The 16,085-nt window shown below is 51.6% G+C and overlaps 1 protein-coding gene across 1 annotated transcript; it reads right to left on the bottom strand.

Moving 5' to 3' along the window:
- Positions 1–11,121: 11,121 nt before the first annotated feature.
- Positions 11,122–12,570, bottom strand: RPP25 (ribonuclease P/MRP subunit p25). The gene has a single exon (XM_081048024.1). The coding sequence runs from the start codon at positions 12,399–12,401 to the stop codon at positions 11,760–11,762; it is 642 nt and encodes a 213-aa protein (XP_080904150.1). The 5' UTR covers positions 12,402–12,570; the 3' UTR covers positions 11,122–11,759.
- Between the last annotated feature and the right edge of the window lie 3,515 nt (positions 12,571–16,085).

Here is a 16,085-nt window from a genome sequence, read left to right as displayed (position 1 = left end):
GGAGCGTGAGGCCACGCCCACGGCGGAGCGCGCGCCTCGGCGGGAGGGGTCGGCGGGCGGCCGAGCGGGCTACGGCGGCGCCCTGCGGACAAACCGTCCCGGCGCCGCTCCGCGCCGGCGGGTCTGGTTCCGCGGCCAGCGGCGGCCATCGTGGAGCGGGAGTGGAAGGAAGGCGGGAGGCGAGCGGCGGGCGGCGTCGTGGTTGAAGTCCGGCTCCGGAGACGACTGTATCACCTCAAAATGGGAATACCAATAACAAAGCGACGGATTATAAAAATACCTTCTTTGCTTACCGTTCCCTCCCGTTTGAGCCTAACATAAGAGAACGAATGGGGGGGAAAAAACAACTCCCTCTCCCTTATTAGTAACTATTCTTATGTTACAAACCCGCAAGTATCAAAAACTGAGTCCAACCACTTTACCTTACAGATAAGGAAACAGGCTCAGAAATCAGGTTGCTTACCAGCAATACGGGCTCTTTTCACCAAATCCCCAATTCTGAGGGTTCACTTGGATATTTCTGGCCAAAGTCCTGCCCCCGGTGTTGATTAAGATCCAGGGCTTTTAACACCCGATTTGGCCTCACTGCGTCCTAACAGCTCCTGGGCAGTGGGGCCACTTTGCTCAGGCCTGAGCTGTTTCACTGCACCCACAGTTAATCAGTCTCTCTTGTCTTGGTATCCTTCATTCTCCATCCCTGGACCCACTAAGAAAGCAAAGATGGACATTCAGGCTCCTCTTCCTCACTCCAGACCCTCTCACCTGGCCGTCAGCGCCAGCCCTTGTCTTTTCCCTCTCTACAGTAGTGTGGCTTTAGGGGGTACGAACCTGGCTAGGAAAAGGATTAAAAAAACGTTTTCCAAAGCTCCTGCTCTCACCTTATCCCACCAACCTCATCAAAGGACACCTGGGAAAGCTTTAACTTATTTGCTTCAATTACTATTCATCAAATCTCCATGAGCCAGACGCTCAGGATGAGGTCAGGGCTCCCACATTGGAGAAAGTACTGGTCGCTGTTGTCAGTCTCTCCACTCGCCTACAATACTGTAGATTGTCTACTAGAGAGTGGTTGTTTATTACAATTATGACTATAATTTATTATGTGTCATTGCATGCTCAAACTATTTATTATCCCATCTAAGCCTCATAACAACCTTTCAAGTATTTAACCCTATTTTGCAGATGAAAGAATAGGCCTAAAGGACACTTGCCCCAAAATCACACAGCTAATAAACAGTACTGCTTAGATTTGAGTCCAGGTTTGTCCATTCCAGAAATTTTCTTTCCCCATCACCCATGAAGCTAGGCTTTGCTGACTTCTCAGTGTATTCTGCACCCCCCTGCTACCTTGAGGGCAATTCTCAGCCCACATCACTGTGTTAATTTTCTGTTGCTGCATAACAATTTCACTACAAAATAAGCAGCTTAAAACAACACCCATTTAGGGCCAGCTCGGTGGCTCCGGCGGTTAGAGCTCCATGCTCCTAACTCCAAAGGCTGCCGGTTGGATTCCCACATGGGCCAGTGGGCTCCCAACCACAAGGTTGCCAGTTCGATTCCTCAAGTCCCATAACGGATGGTGGGCTCCGCCCCTGCAACTAAGATTGAACACGGCACCTTGAGCTGAGCTGCTGCTGAGCTCCCAGATGGCTCAGTTGGTTGGAGCGCGTCCTCTCAACCACAAGGTTGCCAGTTTGACTCCCCCAAGAGATGGTGGGCTGCGCCCCCTGCAACTAGAAAACGGCAACTAGAAAACGGCAACTAGAAAACGGCAACTGGACCTGGAGCTGAGCTGCGCCCTCCACAACTAAGATTGAAAGGACAACAACTTGACTTGGAAAAAAGGCCTGGAAGTACACACTGTTCCCCAATAAAGTCCTGTTCCCCTTCCCCAATAAAATCTTTAAAAAAAACCCACACACCCATTATATCCCAGTTTCTGTAGGACAGAAGTCCAGGCATGGCATAACTGTTTCTCTACTCAGGGTCTCACAAGACTGAAATCAAGATGTCATCTGATGAGACAAGTAAAGAGTTTATAGGAGCGGGCTTATGAGCTGGCAAAATGCGACAGGCAGAGTTAACAGGAGCAAGCTCATAAACGAGCAGGACTGAGCTTAAACATTAACTGCTTGGCTCTGAATCCCCTGGCTGCACCTGCAAGTTGACAAGCACCTTACATTCATCATAGGTGGGAACAGAACAGTTCCCAATCACAACAGCAGCACCCTGCAAGTGGACATCCATCATAGACTGGAACAGGACAGCTCCCAGGAGAAGGCAATTGTAATAACAGCCGCCCTGCAAGCTGACAAGCAGTCTACGTCAAGCTTTAAAAAATATAAATCTTGAGCCCTTCTCATCAGGGCAGCTGTCCCTATCGGGCTCTGTCCTGGCAAAACTTCCCTTTGCCAGAACTGTCTCTCCCTTTGACTTTCAGCAAATCTTTTCTTACTTTTGTAGAATCTTGTAAGTTCTTTTACATTCTGCGAATGACCGGCGGTTAATTCTACACCAAGACATCATCCAGGTCTGTGGTCTCATCTGGAGCTCAGAGTCCCCTTACAGTTGTAGGACTGAATCGCACCTTTTTTTTTTCTTCTTACCTGTTAGCCAAGGACGACTCTCAGATCTTAGAGGCCACCTTCAGGGCCTTACCACATAGACCCCTCCATCGGCCCTCTCACAATACCACAGCTTATTTCTTCAAGCCAGTAGGAGACACTTCACCCTCTTTTAAAGACTTCATCTGACTAGGTAAGGCACATCCAAGGTAATCTCTCTGTTCTGTCATGGAATTAACTCCTGGTTAGTCTCAGAAGGTGAAAGCATTCACACAAGACTCTGCAAAGTGGGAGAGCAAAAAGGTTTATTGAAAGTCAGGCAGAGAGAGAAATACTGGCAGAAAGGAGTTTGCCAGGGCAGTCTCAGAGTGGACAGCTGCCCCTAACTTCAGGTTAGCTTTTTCTTACATAGGAAAGGGGGAGTAGGTCGGGCAGGTCAGAGGGCTGACATCACTTCCGGGGGTCTGGTCTGTTTGAAGATAATGTTATCTCCAGACTCTAGACTTGGACTCAGCCATCATGGCCTGGGACTTCTATGCATCACCAGTAAAACTGCAAGGGAGGTAGTTGTAAATTGGATTCCAGTGTCTGGGAGCCTGAGGATTAAGAAATTGCTCTTTTCAGGTTAGGATTCTGTTAATTAAATGGACTCACGAGGTATGGGTAGCCTTGAAACAGGGAACAAAGCAGAGTTCTTAAGTTAATCAGTGAGGGGAGAAACAAACAGGAAACAGCTGAATATCAGGATGGATCAAACTGCAAACAAACTAAGTCTAATTATAGGTAGCTAGATAGCAAGTTATGCAGTGAGTCAAACTGCAAACTGGCTAAGTCTAATTATGTTACTGATTTACTGAATTTCACCCTTTCTCTCTCTCTCTCTCTCTCTCTCTCTCTCTCTCTCTCTCTCTCTCTCTCTCTCTTTAAAGATTTTATTGGGGAAGGGGAACAGGACTTTATTGGGGAACAGTGTGTACTTCCAGGACTTTTTTTTTTCCAAGTCAAGTTGTCCTTTCAATCTTAGTTGTGGAGGGTGCCATTCAGCTTCAAGTTGTTGTCCTTTGAGTCTTAGTTATGGAGGGTGTAGCTCAGCTCCAGGTCCAGTTGCCGTTTTCTAGTTGCAGGGGGCACAGCCCACCATCCCTTGCGGGAGTCGAACCGGCAACCTTGTAGTTGAGAGGACTCATTCCAACCAACTGAGCCATCCGGGAGCTCAGCAGCAGCTCTGCTCAAGGTGCTGTGTTCAATTTTAGTTGCAGGGGGCAGAGCCCACCATCCCTTGCGGGACTCGAGGAATTGAACTGGCAACCTGTGGTTGAGAGCCCACTGGCCCATGTGGGAATCGAACCAGCAGCCTTCGGAGTTAGGAGCATGGAGCTCTAACCGCCTGAGCCACCGGGCCGACCCCCTTACACTCTCTTTTGATTAACTCAAAGTAGAGGGATTAGTAGCGAAATATTGAAATGCTATCCCAGCAAATTCACCTATTCCGCCCTGATTATACGAGGCATGCACACCAGGGGCACGAATCATGGGGGCCATCTTTGAATTAAGTCTACTACATCACTTGGGGTGGGAGCTGCTTGTTCCCAAGTTTGGCACCAGTTAGTTGTGCCCCCAGGCCTCAGTCCATTCTATTCCTTTTGCTGGGTGCTCCCTCCTAGATGGATTTAGACCAGATATCCTGGCTCTTGCCCAAGGCCATTGGGATCTTTTGTGGCTTCCTACTATTTCTGTCCCTCTGAAGAAGCAGCTGCTGGACTTTTAGTGCCTCAAGGATGTCATCAATCCCCAGCTGAACAGCCTATCAGCTTCCTGCTACAGCCAGAACCTTCCTGAAAGAGTTGTGATGAGGCATTTCCTCTGATGTTCAGAGGGGAGGGATGATGTTATTGAGGAGCTTGTGAGGACTAAGACACTGTTCCACCACTTGAATTGCTAGTAAAGGGAAGTACACATTCAAGAAAAGCTCTATTTTCTCTTGTGGGAAGGAATTATGCATTGGGAGGAAAAAAAGAATCCTGCCATTTCAAGGCTGGAAAGGGCCTTTGAGGCCATTAGTGTGACTAACCTTACGTTGCTTCCATTTCCTTAGGTCCCTACTTGAGCACCTCCAATGATGGGGATCACACTATTGGACTAGACTGCTTTGAAAGTGGGAATGAACAGGGGAAGGCACTCAGTTGCTCCAGTTGAATTATAGCTCTGTGATAGGCAAGTTATTCCCATTTCCTGATACATGAGTTTCCTCAGCTACAAATGGGAATAATAATGGAACCAAACTAATAGGCATTAGGAAGATTACAGAAGATAATACATGTAAAACACTGTGTCCTGGCTGGCACACGGTAAGGGCTCAATAAATGATAATTGTCACTCTCTACAAAAAAAATATGTTCCTGCTGTAAAATTACAGATGTTCTTTTTCCAGTTGTGAAATGGGGGACAAGGCATGGAGGTGGAGTGGACAGACACACCACATGGATCACCTGAGACTCAGGGAGGAGGGCTGGCAGGAGGAAGCAGCCTCCAGAGGTGGTCCTGTGGGTCTCCGTCCAGTCGGGGTAGGATGGCTCTAATGGCGCTCTCGTGCTTTCTTTCTTTTATTATGTAATTTCCTAGATTGTTACTTTTATGATCAGAAAATCATTAAAGGATATAGTTTTTATTGAGATATAACTCACATACCGTAAGAGTCATCCTTTTGAGATATGCAATTCAGTGGTTTTTAGTACATTTACTACATTGTGTGACCATTGTCACTATCGAATTCCACAACATTTCATCACCCCCAAAAGAAACTCCACGTCCAACAGCACTCACAAACCTCACCAGCCCTAGGCAACCATAAATCTACTTCTTATCTTTGTGGATTTGCTTATTCTGGGCATTTCATATAAATAGAATCATACAACATGTGTTCTTTTGTGTCTGGTATTTTTCACTTAGCATATTTTCAAGGTTCATCCATGTTGTAACATGAATCAGCACTTCACCCTTTTCATGGCAGAATTATACTCCATTGTATGGATACATCACAGTTTGTTTACCCATTCATTCATCAGTTGATGGACATTTGGATTGTTTCCACTTTTTAGCTGTTATGAATAATGTTGCTATGAACATGGGTGTGCATGTTTTTGTGTGGACATATGTCTTAAATTCCTTTGGGTATTCATCTAGGAGTATCATATGCATATGGGTCAAATGATAACTCTATGTTTAACTTTTTAAGGAGCTGTTAAACTGTTCCAAAACAGCCTGCACCATTTTATACTCTCTCCAGCAATGTATGCAGATTCTAATTTTTCCACATCCTTATAATTTTTTTTTAAATAAAGAAAGCTGAATCTTTGTAAGTGTCTGAGCTGGGCTGCCCACTCTGTTTCCTTTCAGGAAACAGGGTCCTCAGCAGGGGAGCTTTGCACTGGAGTCCATTCGTTGCCTTCCTAAGGGTTCTTTCTCTGTCTCCCTGAGCCAAGAGCCTCTCTTCCCCAGAACCACCTCTAAGGGGCAGCTCATAACAGTTCTTTAACAGGTGCTTTTTTCTCCAGAAAAATGTTTAAACTGTGGCTGAATGTGAGGGGAAAGGAGGGGGGGCTTAATTTTATGTCTCTCTTACCAGTGTGAGTACCACTCTGTACATATTATCTTAGTGAGTAGTCAACCTTGATTAATCATCAAAATCACATGAGGATCTTATTAAAATACGTATTTCCAGGTCTTTCCTGGGAGATTCTGATCCGGTTGGTTTGGAGTTCAGCCCAGGCAGTCCGTATTTTTAACAACTGCCCTGTTGTCATGCAGCTGCCTGCCTGCCTCTCTCCCCGTGCCTACCCCTAAAAAGAAAGAAGAGTCTGTGAGACTAATTCTTTCAGGGACTTAGCTTCACCATTGTGCTTACACGTTATGTCTCCTTGTTTGGCCCCAAAGGATGGCTGGCTAGCCAATGCCGGGTAAGATTCCTCAAGAGAGGAACGACGTAAGACAGGCACAGTGATGTGGGGACCGCCAGGAGAACTCACGGGGTTGATAGAGGTGGGCGTAGACCCCCACCTTCCCCTGGCTTCTGCCTCTGTGGCTGTATTCCTTCCCACAACCTGCTTGGGAAGTGATTCTATACGTGATAACATCAGTTCTCCATTTCAGCAAGTTTCAGCATAAAGGTTTTGTCCCCTGGGGAGGTACAAACAACAATTACTAATACATCATGGGACTTTGGACAGGCAAGGGTGATTGGTTTGAACCAGTTTTCTGGTATGGTATATGAGACTCACAGACCCTAGGAAAAACAATGCTACTTCCTTGTATGTGCGTCAATAAAAGCCACATGGTGGCCTGATTCAGGGCTCTCAGTCCTTTGAGGCTGCGAGACCCTTGGACCCTGTTTCAAAACTTTCTTGATTTCTGTTTCTTTCTTAACCCTTCACTGCCCCTTCTTGTTCTCTCACTGCCCATGTTGCACTGAACGCGACACTGCCCAAATGATTCTGATGATGAACCAAGGTTGGGAAGCCTGGTATTATTATATTAAATGGGTCATAGAAATCTGGCCCATTTTGCAGATAAGAAAGCTGAGGCTCAGAGAAGAATTAACTTCCTCCAAATCACTGTCCAACTGACTTCTGTTTAATATAACACCAGGAGGTACATTTACCAGCACAAGCCTTCAGAGTAGAGAGCCTCCCTCCATTCTGGACTGGAAATTCTGATAACAAGGACATTGGCAAGCACCCCACATTCCTTTTACCTATTTCCACTGAAGGTGGTAAGAATACTGTATTTGTTTCTTAAGGCTGCTGTAACAAAGTACCCAAGACTGGGTGACTTCAAATAGCAGCAATTTATTTTCTCATCATCCTGGGAGCTAGAAGCCTAAGATCAAGATGTCTCCAGGACCATGTTGTCTAAATGCTCTAGGGAAGAATCTGCACCAGGCCTTTTTCTTAGCTTCTGTTGTTTGCCAGCAATCCTTGGCACTCCTTGGCTTGCAGCTGCTCAACTCCAGTCTCTGCCTTCCTCTTCACATGTTGTTCTTCCTTCTCTGTGTGTGTGTCTCTTCTCTCACAAGGACACTAGTCATATTGGATTCAGGACCCATCCTACTTCAGTATGACCTCATTTTATATATTAATAGCATCTGCAAAGACCCTATTTCCAAATAAGTCACGTTCACAGTACCAGGGGTTAAGGATTTAACATAACTTTTGGAGGGAAGCAATTCAATCCACAATATCTATGATAATCAGGAGGTGTCAGAATCCTAAAGTTGGATATACAAACCCAATCATCGTGGTGACCCTAGCTTTTCCCAAGAGCAGGTAGGACCCATTGGCCCAGATGAGAAGAGAAGCTGTGGTGGAGCTAGGCCGCTGTCCATGGGGCTGGACAATTAAGGACTTTCGTGTGGCATCAGAACAGTTCAAAGTCTGGCTCAGCCAGACTATTCCTTCAGTCACCAGCTCTCTGTGGGCTTCCTGTGTGCCAGGAGCTGGGTAGGGAGTAAGGCAGGCAGGATCCATTCAATCATGGCTTCTGGTTCAGTGGGGAGACCTACAACCAGAGGATCACACTATGAGGGCACAATTATCAACTGAGATCTGTGATCTGAGAAAAAACCTGGTGTCGCCAAGGAGACCCTCCTGTAGCTGAATTTCCTTCCTTCCTTCCTCTCTCCTTCCCTTTCTTTAATTACCCCTCTTTCTGGGAGACCTGGAAGTGTTTCAACACCTCAGTGAAATTGAGGAGACAGCGTCCCTAGTGGTCAATGTGGACATAACAATGACCCAAATTGCAGAACTAATGGGGTTGGGGCTGGGAGATGGAGGGAGCAGTGGGCTGGGTGGGGAGTGGGGTGGGAGAAGCCCCCAGGTCTTCTCCCTGCTGTGCAGTGAACATGCCATGGCAGACTAATGGCCAATGGACAACAGCTCCTAAAGCTTTTACCAGTTTGAAACTGCACGCCACCCCCCAACCCCTGACAAAATCCTTCTATTGTTTGGCCCTTATATAGCATATCCCCTGGGATGCTAGGTTGGTCAGGCTAGAGTTAATGCCACAGAAGCCCTCCTCTGTTCTGGCTGTGATGGCAGTGAAATGCTACCAAATCTATCCCCATCTGTGTCCCCCTATCACAGTCCTAACCCTTACCTCCCTGTAGCCTCTGGGATCCAGTCAGGCCCCTTTCAATCCACCTCCCACCTGTACAGGTGTCAGAGGGATCCTTCTCAAACACCAAGCAGACTGGGGCACTGCCTGGCTTCCATTGGCCCCCTACTTCCTTGCGGCTTCCCTGTGGCCTGGCTCCCACCTGGTATTCCAGTCCCACCTGCCTCTCACCGTGTATCTTTAAGATGCTTCTACCTGTCAGATACTTGAGGCTGCTTCAACACCGGACGCGGCATCACCTCTCTGTGCTCTGCCTGGAATTCCCTGCCCAGACCTGCTGGTCCATAGGGAACCAGCTCCATCAGCACCTCTGGGTGTTACATGCCCCTCTTCAGAGCTCCCACGTTCTCCCACTACCATGGCGCGTGCTATAACTTTTTCTTTCCCTCCACTAGATTGGGACCTCCTTGAGGCAGAGACAAAGTCTGTTTATTCTGTGATTCTTAGCCCCAGTCCCACCTCGGGCCTAGACTGGGACCTGGCACAACAGTGAAGTCCTTCAGGGTCCCGCTGACCACAGGCTCTGGCCTTGGACTATATGCATGTATGTTCCCAAATGCATTCTGTGTGACCTGACAGTTCCGTGGGTGTGAGCCTTCACTGCTAGCCCTAGCCTCCAAGTGCCCCAAGGCAGGGCCCAAGAAGCTCCTGAATAGAGGCTGCTGCTGGGAAGATGGGGCCACAGGAGGGCTTCACTCAGCCCCTCGGCTGCTCCCAAAGTGGGCAGTCTCTGAACTGCTCCCCTGCTCCTCACCCTCCCCTCCTATTCCGGCACTTCTCAGGGTCCCACCTCTGCCTTGGAGGAGGGGTACTGAGATGTTTGTCACCTTCCTATGAAGGCTGTCCTTGGGTCAGCAGGGACAGAGGATCAGGAAGGCAGGGTGCTCATGGGTGCTAAGTTCCACTGGCACCTATGAGCACTTATCAAAAGCCTGGGAACCGAACCTGATGGGGTGGAGTGGGGGGTGCAGAGAAGAAAACCAGTTTCATAACGTGCTTTCCAGCATGAGGGTAGGTTAACATTCTGAAGGTAGGGCAGCAAAAAGCCCCCCTTTTTTCCACGCCCCAGGAGATTCCAGGCTGGAAGGGGACTTACCTGACCCAAGTCATCGGAGAGAAAGCCTCTGCTTGCAGAGTCCTCGTGACTGCCAGTCAGGACTTCAGACACTGGTGGTCTTGGAGTGTTGGCCCTTTTCCAGAACCAGGACCAGTCTCTCTTAAGCTTCTACCTCTTCTAAATTTCATTGTTTCTTTTAGATGAGGAAGCCCAGGACCACCCCAGGGCTCCTTGGTTGTTAGGGCAATTTATATTCTTTCCACTCTTATTGGGCCACCCAAGAGAGTCAACAAGCACACCCAAACCTCCTTTGCCCTCCCCAGGGACTCATCAAGAACAATAAATCGGGGAGGGCAACCAGTGCAAGTCTGGATGGGAGGCCTCCCTGATCCAAAGCTCAAGCAGAGACATGGGGGAGGGACAACTTCTGTCAGCTGCAGAAACCTACCTCTTATCACCAGCAGAAGGATTTATTTCAGGGTTCTGCCAGGAAAGTGACTTACGTTACTCCCCATCTCCTCCTTTCCAGGGTGCTGTTGAGTTTGTATGGGGTGAGGTGTGCTTCTGAGGTCATGGGGCTATGTGCCCCCCCCCCTTTACTCGCTGGAGTTCTTCCAGCACACAGCACTTCCTCCTCCCCCAGCTGAGTTGGAGTTGGGCAGAAAGGCTTATGAGGCCGTTATCTCTCAGCAGACAGCTGTGCAGGGCTGGAGGCAGCAGCTTATCAGGGAGCCTGCAGGGATTCACAGCCCAAGTCCCAGCTTCTCTGCTGAATAGTAATTTCCAGCAATGGATTTGTGCTCATCTCTCTCCTCCCCCTCTCCCAAGGGTGTGCTGTCCTTTCTTAGAGAGAGGAGCAGTGAAGAGGAGATCCTACCCATGGGATGAGGGGCTTTGTGCTGGTCTTCGAGATAAGGCTCAGTCTATTGGCAGGAGGCTGCAGGTTTAGGGACCCCAGTAGGTTCTGCCACTCTTGGCAATGACCCCCCCGGGGGAGTTCATCCATGCTCTTCTTCTTTTCTCTCCCAGAAAAGCAATGTGCTGCTCCCTTTTCCCTACTGGTGAGGCACAGGGGGAGACAGGCCTCCTTCCACCCACAAGCCGGAGCCCAGAGGCAGTCAGGGAAGGCTGGAGAGAGAGGGAGAAGCCAGGGACTGAGCAATGTGCTTCTCACACCATTTTGAAACTCTCCAGTCTGTGCCTGACCCTGAAGACTCCAAAGGCTAAGGATCCCAGGCTGAAGGGGACTGAGACACAAGGGGCAGGCCAGAGCCGTCTTTGCACCGCAAGTGGTTAGGAAAAAACCTGGGGCAGAGCCATTTTTGTGTTTGTTTTATTGGAAGCAAGACTCCAGCTGTGGGGCTCAAGAGAGGAGGCATGGAGAGTTCTGTCCTGGGTCTCTCCCTCTGGGCCAGCATGGGGAAGGGGGGATGTTACAAGAGCTAGAGCCTGGGGCGATGCCCGGCCACCATAATCTCAGGATGTGCCTTAAAAGCAGGGGAAGGAAAACTACAAAGGTAAATGTCCTGGGGTGAGGGGCAGAATGGGGCTCCCCACAACACAAACTCCCCTACCAGTTTCTCACCCCTTGCTCTCCGCTGGTGGGGGTAATTCCAAGAGCTCCTTTTGGCTTCCACACTCCTCCTCATGAATGCTGGGTGTCTCTAACCGTTGGGGGTCCTGAGTAAGGCTCAAGAGTCCCACTGCCCAGAATTCCCTCCCTGAAGAGGATCCCAGTATGGCTCAGAAAAGATGAAGGTTGCTTTCAGGCAACACAAGTGGAGGAGCAACCGCCCCACGAAGCTTCCTTGGGTCCCTCTCTTGTGGTGTGGGGTCCACGAAATCAGTCTGAGGAGTTGAGACCAGGCTGTGACTCCAGCAGACCGAAGTGTGAACGGCTGGAGGTACGTCTCAAGGTGGAGGCGCTGGGCTAAGATGCAGCCCGTCCGGTGGCCCAGGGCCGGGAGTGTTCAGGTTGTCTGGTTCTGTCCCGCAGCACCTGGCTCGGGTTGTGACCGCTTCGCGGAGCCTTCTCCAGCAGCGGGTTCCCTTAAGCTCCTCTTGGGCGTTGGCGCGGTTGACTGAGATGAAGAGTCCGGATGGGGGCTCGGGGGCTGGTAGCCGGGTTGACGCGGATCCAGTGCATCTTTGGAAAGTAGGATGGCGAGGCTGGGCACGTTCTTCAGTACACTGAGGCTGGCGGCCGGCTCGCTGGGCTTGTGCGCCGGCGTGGGCCCAGGCGGGAGGCTCTGCCACACCTCGCGCACGCTCCGGTAGCGCAGCCGGGTGACTTGGTGCAGGCCAGCCAGGCGGCGCTTCAGGATCTCGGCGCACGTGACGGTCTTGGTGGTGGCCCGACCGCAGCCGCTGAATACGATGGCGCGAGTGGCTGGCTGCGCCATGCTGGCGGAGGCGAAGGCCAGCAGGTTCCGGATTTTGCTGCCCTCCTTGACCCTCATGTGTACAGCGCCGGGCGCCAGGTCCGCGAAGGGGCCGCAGCCCGGGCCGCCCCCCTCCGCCCCACCACCCCCGGGCGCCTCCTCCGAGCGCACCTTACGGAAGTTCTCCATGCGCCGTCGTTGCCCGGACCGCGGGGACGCGGGCTTCGCCATGGGGCCGCCTCAGCCCCGGGGCTGCATGGCCGCTGGTCGACTGGGTCAAGGCCGGCAGGGGTAAGGGTGCGCGAGCGGCTCGGACGCTGGCGGGCTGGCTGCGACGGCGCGATCGTCGCCTTCCACTTCCCTCCAGCGGTCGCTGCTCTAGTCTGCGCTCTCGGCGCGGGATGCTCGGCGCCTTTAGCAGAGGCCGGCCGGGGAGCCTGGGAGCCCCGCCCCTACCTTCAGGCCCCGCCCCGAACTCGGTCCGCCCGCCTCCGCCCCAGCCTCGCCCGCCTCTAGGAATCTGGTCGGATCCTGTGCTATAGGCGCGTGGCAGCAGCGCGCATCCTGGCGCGCACCGGCAGCGCCACAGGGTGACTTGGTAAGCGAAGTTCCCCTATAATCGTCATCAGCCCTCCCCGGGCCAACCCTTACAAACCGGCAAGCTAAATAAAAACTGCGTTTGCGCTGCAAACGCCACTGCAAGCAGGGTCCCCAAGCCCTTCGGCGTGCGTTCCAGTTGAAGACAGCCTCTTCTCCCCTCCCACGGAGAGACTTACAAGCGGCCTGCAGGGCCTCTTTCCCCACTCCTTTGGGGACCACCCCCAACTCTGTCGCTTCCGCTCCGGAGCCAGTATTCTTGGCTCAAGGACAGCCTGTGCACGGTCAGCAAGTGCGGAAGGCGCTGTCTCCGGCCCTACTCCGTGCCTGCCCTCGGATGACTACGTCGCGGCGTGGTCCTCACGGGGCAGCCGGACGCTGAGGTCTCAGCCTAGCCGCGCCTGACTGGGGTGGAGGTTACCGGATCCCGGGACACCCCTGGGGAGTAGGGAGTGGAGCTCTTGACCAAAATGTTCCCTGGGGTGAATGGGAAGAGAACAAGGAGATCCCTTTTCAAGGGGGGCTAAGCTCCTTCCACCCCTGCCTGAAAGTCTACTATTAGAGCTGCAGGCCTTAAAATAAGCCAGGCATGTTTCCCTGCTGACGTGAATCCCCCTTCTTCCCAAGTGGTTCGCTGTCAGTCAGCTTTGGCTCCGAGACCTCTGGGGTCCTTTTCCAAAAAGGAGACTGGGCGAAGGCAGATTTTAAAAGAGAAAAGGGAGGAAGATGGGAAGTTGAAGCTTTGGTGACATTATGAAGCTACTGGGTGCCCCTCTCCGGGAACTCCGCTGGACCGAGAGAGTGGCCCCAGGCCTCCTGCCAGGAGAGTGAAGCCAAGAGGCGAGGACTGCGGAAGGCAGGCAGGGGTTTGCAGGAGGAGCTGGACCCTTCCTAGAACGGCCCCGGCGTCCCTATCCTTCCACCCTCCTCACGCACCTCACAGCCAGAACTGAGAGAGTGGGGCAGACTTGATCCGGGTGGGGTGCCTAAGACGGAACTGGCGGAGTGGCGCACGAAGAGCTAGTGGAGGGCAACCCTGAAAGTGTTGGGGGCACGACAATGTCTGGGGAAGCTGGGCCCCAGTCTTAAGGTGGAGCTGCCGGAGTTCTCCTCTCCCTCCTCCCGGCTGCTCTCGCCTCCTCGCCATCCTGTAACTCCTAGCTCTCCGCCTTCGCTGTTCAGAACTCCGGGCTGACCCCATTACCGCCCTTTGGGAGTGGCTGCAGCGGGTGGACCTTTGCGTCCCAACATAGGAGTGACGGACCTCCCCCGGTCCCCAGCTCGCTCGCTGGGATCAGGGGCCCTCCGGTCTCGTTCTGCTCTGAACTTGGACTTGGGCCCCGCGTGGACTTGTTCTCGCGGGCCCCACGAGGAACAGCCATAGAAGTCGGAGGCACAGCAGCCTTGAAAAGACACAAAGACTACAAGAGTTGGGGGGCGCAGGGGACCCCACGCTCTGTAAGGCCAGGGAAGTTGTGGGAAGGGCGGCAGTTCGGCTAGGCCTGAGAAAGCCCCTGAACAGCAGGAAGCTATCGTGTTCCCCAGATAATAGGACCTAGTCGGACCATCAGCTGTAATGCGTCTTTTGGAGCAAAAATTAATATAAGACCCGGTCTTATTTTACTATAAGACCCGGTATAATATAATTAATATAACATAATATAATATAATATAATACCCGACCGTATTTTGCTATAAGACCCATATATATAATATATAATGTTATATATTATTATAATATAATATAACATAATATACCGTGTCATATTAATTTTTGCTCCAAAAGACGCCTTAGAGTTGTCAGGCTAGGTCCTATTTTCGGGGAAACACCGGACCTTGGATCGGGTTGTTTAGGGAAAAAGCAAGCTCTTCATCTGCAGAGTATATAAGCCAAGGCAGAACGTTCACTTGGGGTGTGTGGGGGGGCATGAAGGCAGGAGCCTGCAGTTTGGAAGAAAGGGCCTGTGAGCTCTGGTTTTGCAAAGGGTGAGGGTGCGGCGCCCGCCTGGTGTGGCCCGGGGAGTTGGGGCTCCCCTGACCCCCGCCCCCGCCCCTGCCGTCAGCTGTTCAGGACCGGGACTCACTTCGCTCCGGGGGCCTTGAAAGGAGAGCGCCGACAAGGCCCGCATTCCCTCCTGCCTGTGCCCTCCCCTTCCTCGCTCCCTCTGCAACACTTAAAATGTAAATGTACACCGTGATTAGCCGCTGGGTCTCTAATTACGGCTGAAGCCATTCATTACCCTGTCAGCGCGCGTCGCAGCCCGCCGGCTGTGCGCTCCTGCGGGGCCGCGGAGCGGCAGGGCTGGGGAGAGGGGGTCGGAGGGAGCCGAGAAGCGTGGGGGCGACGCTGTGTGAGAGTGGAGAGGTCCGCCGGGAGGAAGCGGGGGCTGGAGGGCGGCCACGCGGGGCGGGAAACGGGGTGGGCGCGGAAGCGCAGGGCCAGGGCAAGGAAAGGAGAAATGCCCGGGGAGCAGCCTGGAATGGGGGCGTTATAGCAGTAGCGAAGGCGTGAGGGAGGAAGCGGCGATGAGATGCGGAGGAAGCGGGAGGACGCGGGGAGGAACCCGCGGGAAGGGGCGTCGCGGTCGCGAGCGGAGTGGAGCGCTCAGCTCTGGGAAGCTTGGTTGATAAATTTGGAGCTTCTTTGGCGGACACCCCTCGACGGTTAGAACCGTGGAGAGTCAAGACTTTCTGTTAAAAGAGTCGGGTGCTAGCTGTACACACGGTGGGACCACAGTGTTTTTAAAGGGGGAGACATTTCCGTGTGTGTGTGTGTGTGTGTGTGTGTGTGTGTGTGTGTGTGCAGGTGTAAACGTAGTTTTTAAACATCTGCGAGAAGACGGCATACGACATCCGTTACCTCCAGCTTTTGTGGGCCTCTTTAAGAAAAGAACTACTAAATTACTACGAATAGAGAATTCAGCGCAGAGCCTTGGAACTGCCCGTGTCAGTGAGGTACTCACCTGGAAGCCGGGGAGCTTCATTAGCTCCTTTGCCTCTGTGACCTTGAGCGTTTACTTTACCTCTATTCCTTAGTTTTCTAAGCTGGAAAATGGTGCTAACATAGGAACCTGCCTCATAAAGTGATTGTGAGACACCTAACAGTCTTAGAACCTTAGCTAGTAAGTTCTCAGAAAATGCTGGCTAATATTTTTCATGTATTATTTGTGTTTAAGATAAATTTTAAAAATTTAAAAAGGAGGGTGAGGGGGAAAGAAAGCTGGTGAAAAGGAAAAGAAATGAGCAAATTGGAAATTGGAAAGGAAATTAGAAATTGCAGTTTTCCCAATATGTTAGGGACTAAGGAGTGGCAAATCA

This window comes from Rhinolophus hipposideros, assembly GCF_964194185.1.
Source record: "Rhinolophus hipposideros genome assembly, chromosome: 5".
Taxonomy (NCBI): Eukaryota; Metazoa; Chordata; class Mammalia; order Chiroptera; family Rhinolophidae; genus Rhinolophus; species Rhinolophus hipposideros.
The sequence above is the reverse complement of the archived record's forward strand: the minus strand, read 5'-3'. Positions and strand labels throughout refer to the sequence as shown.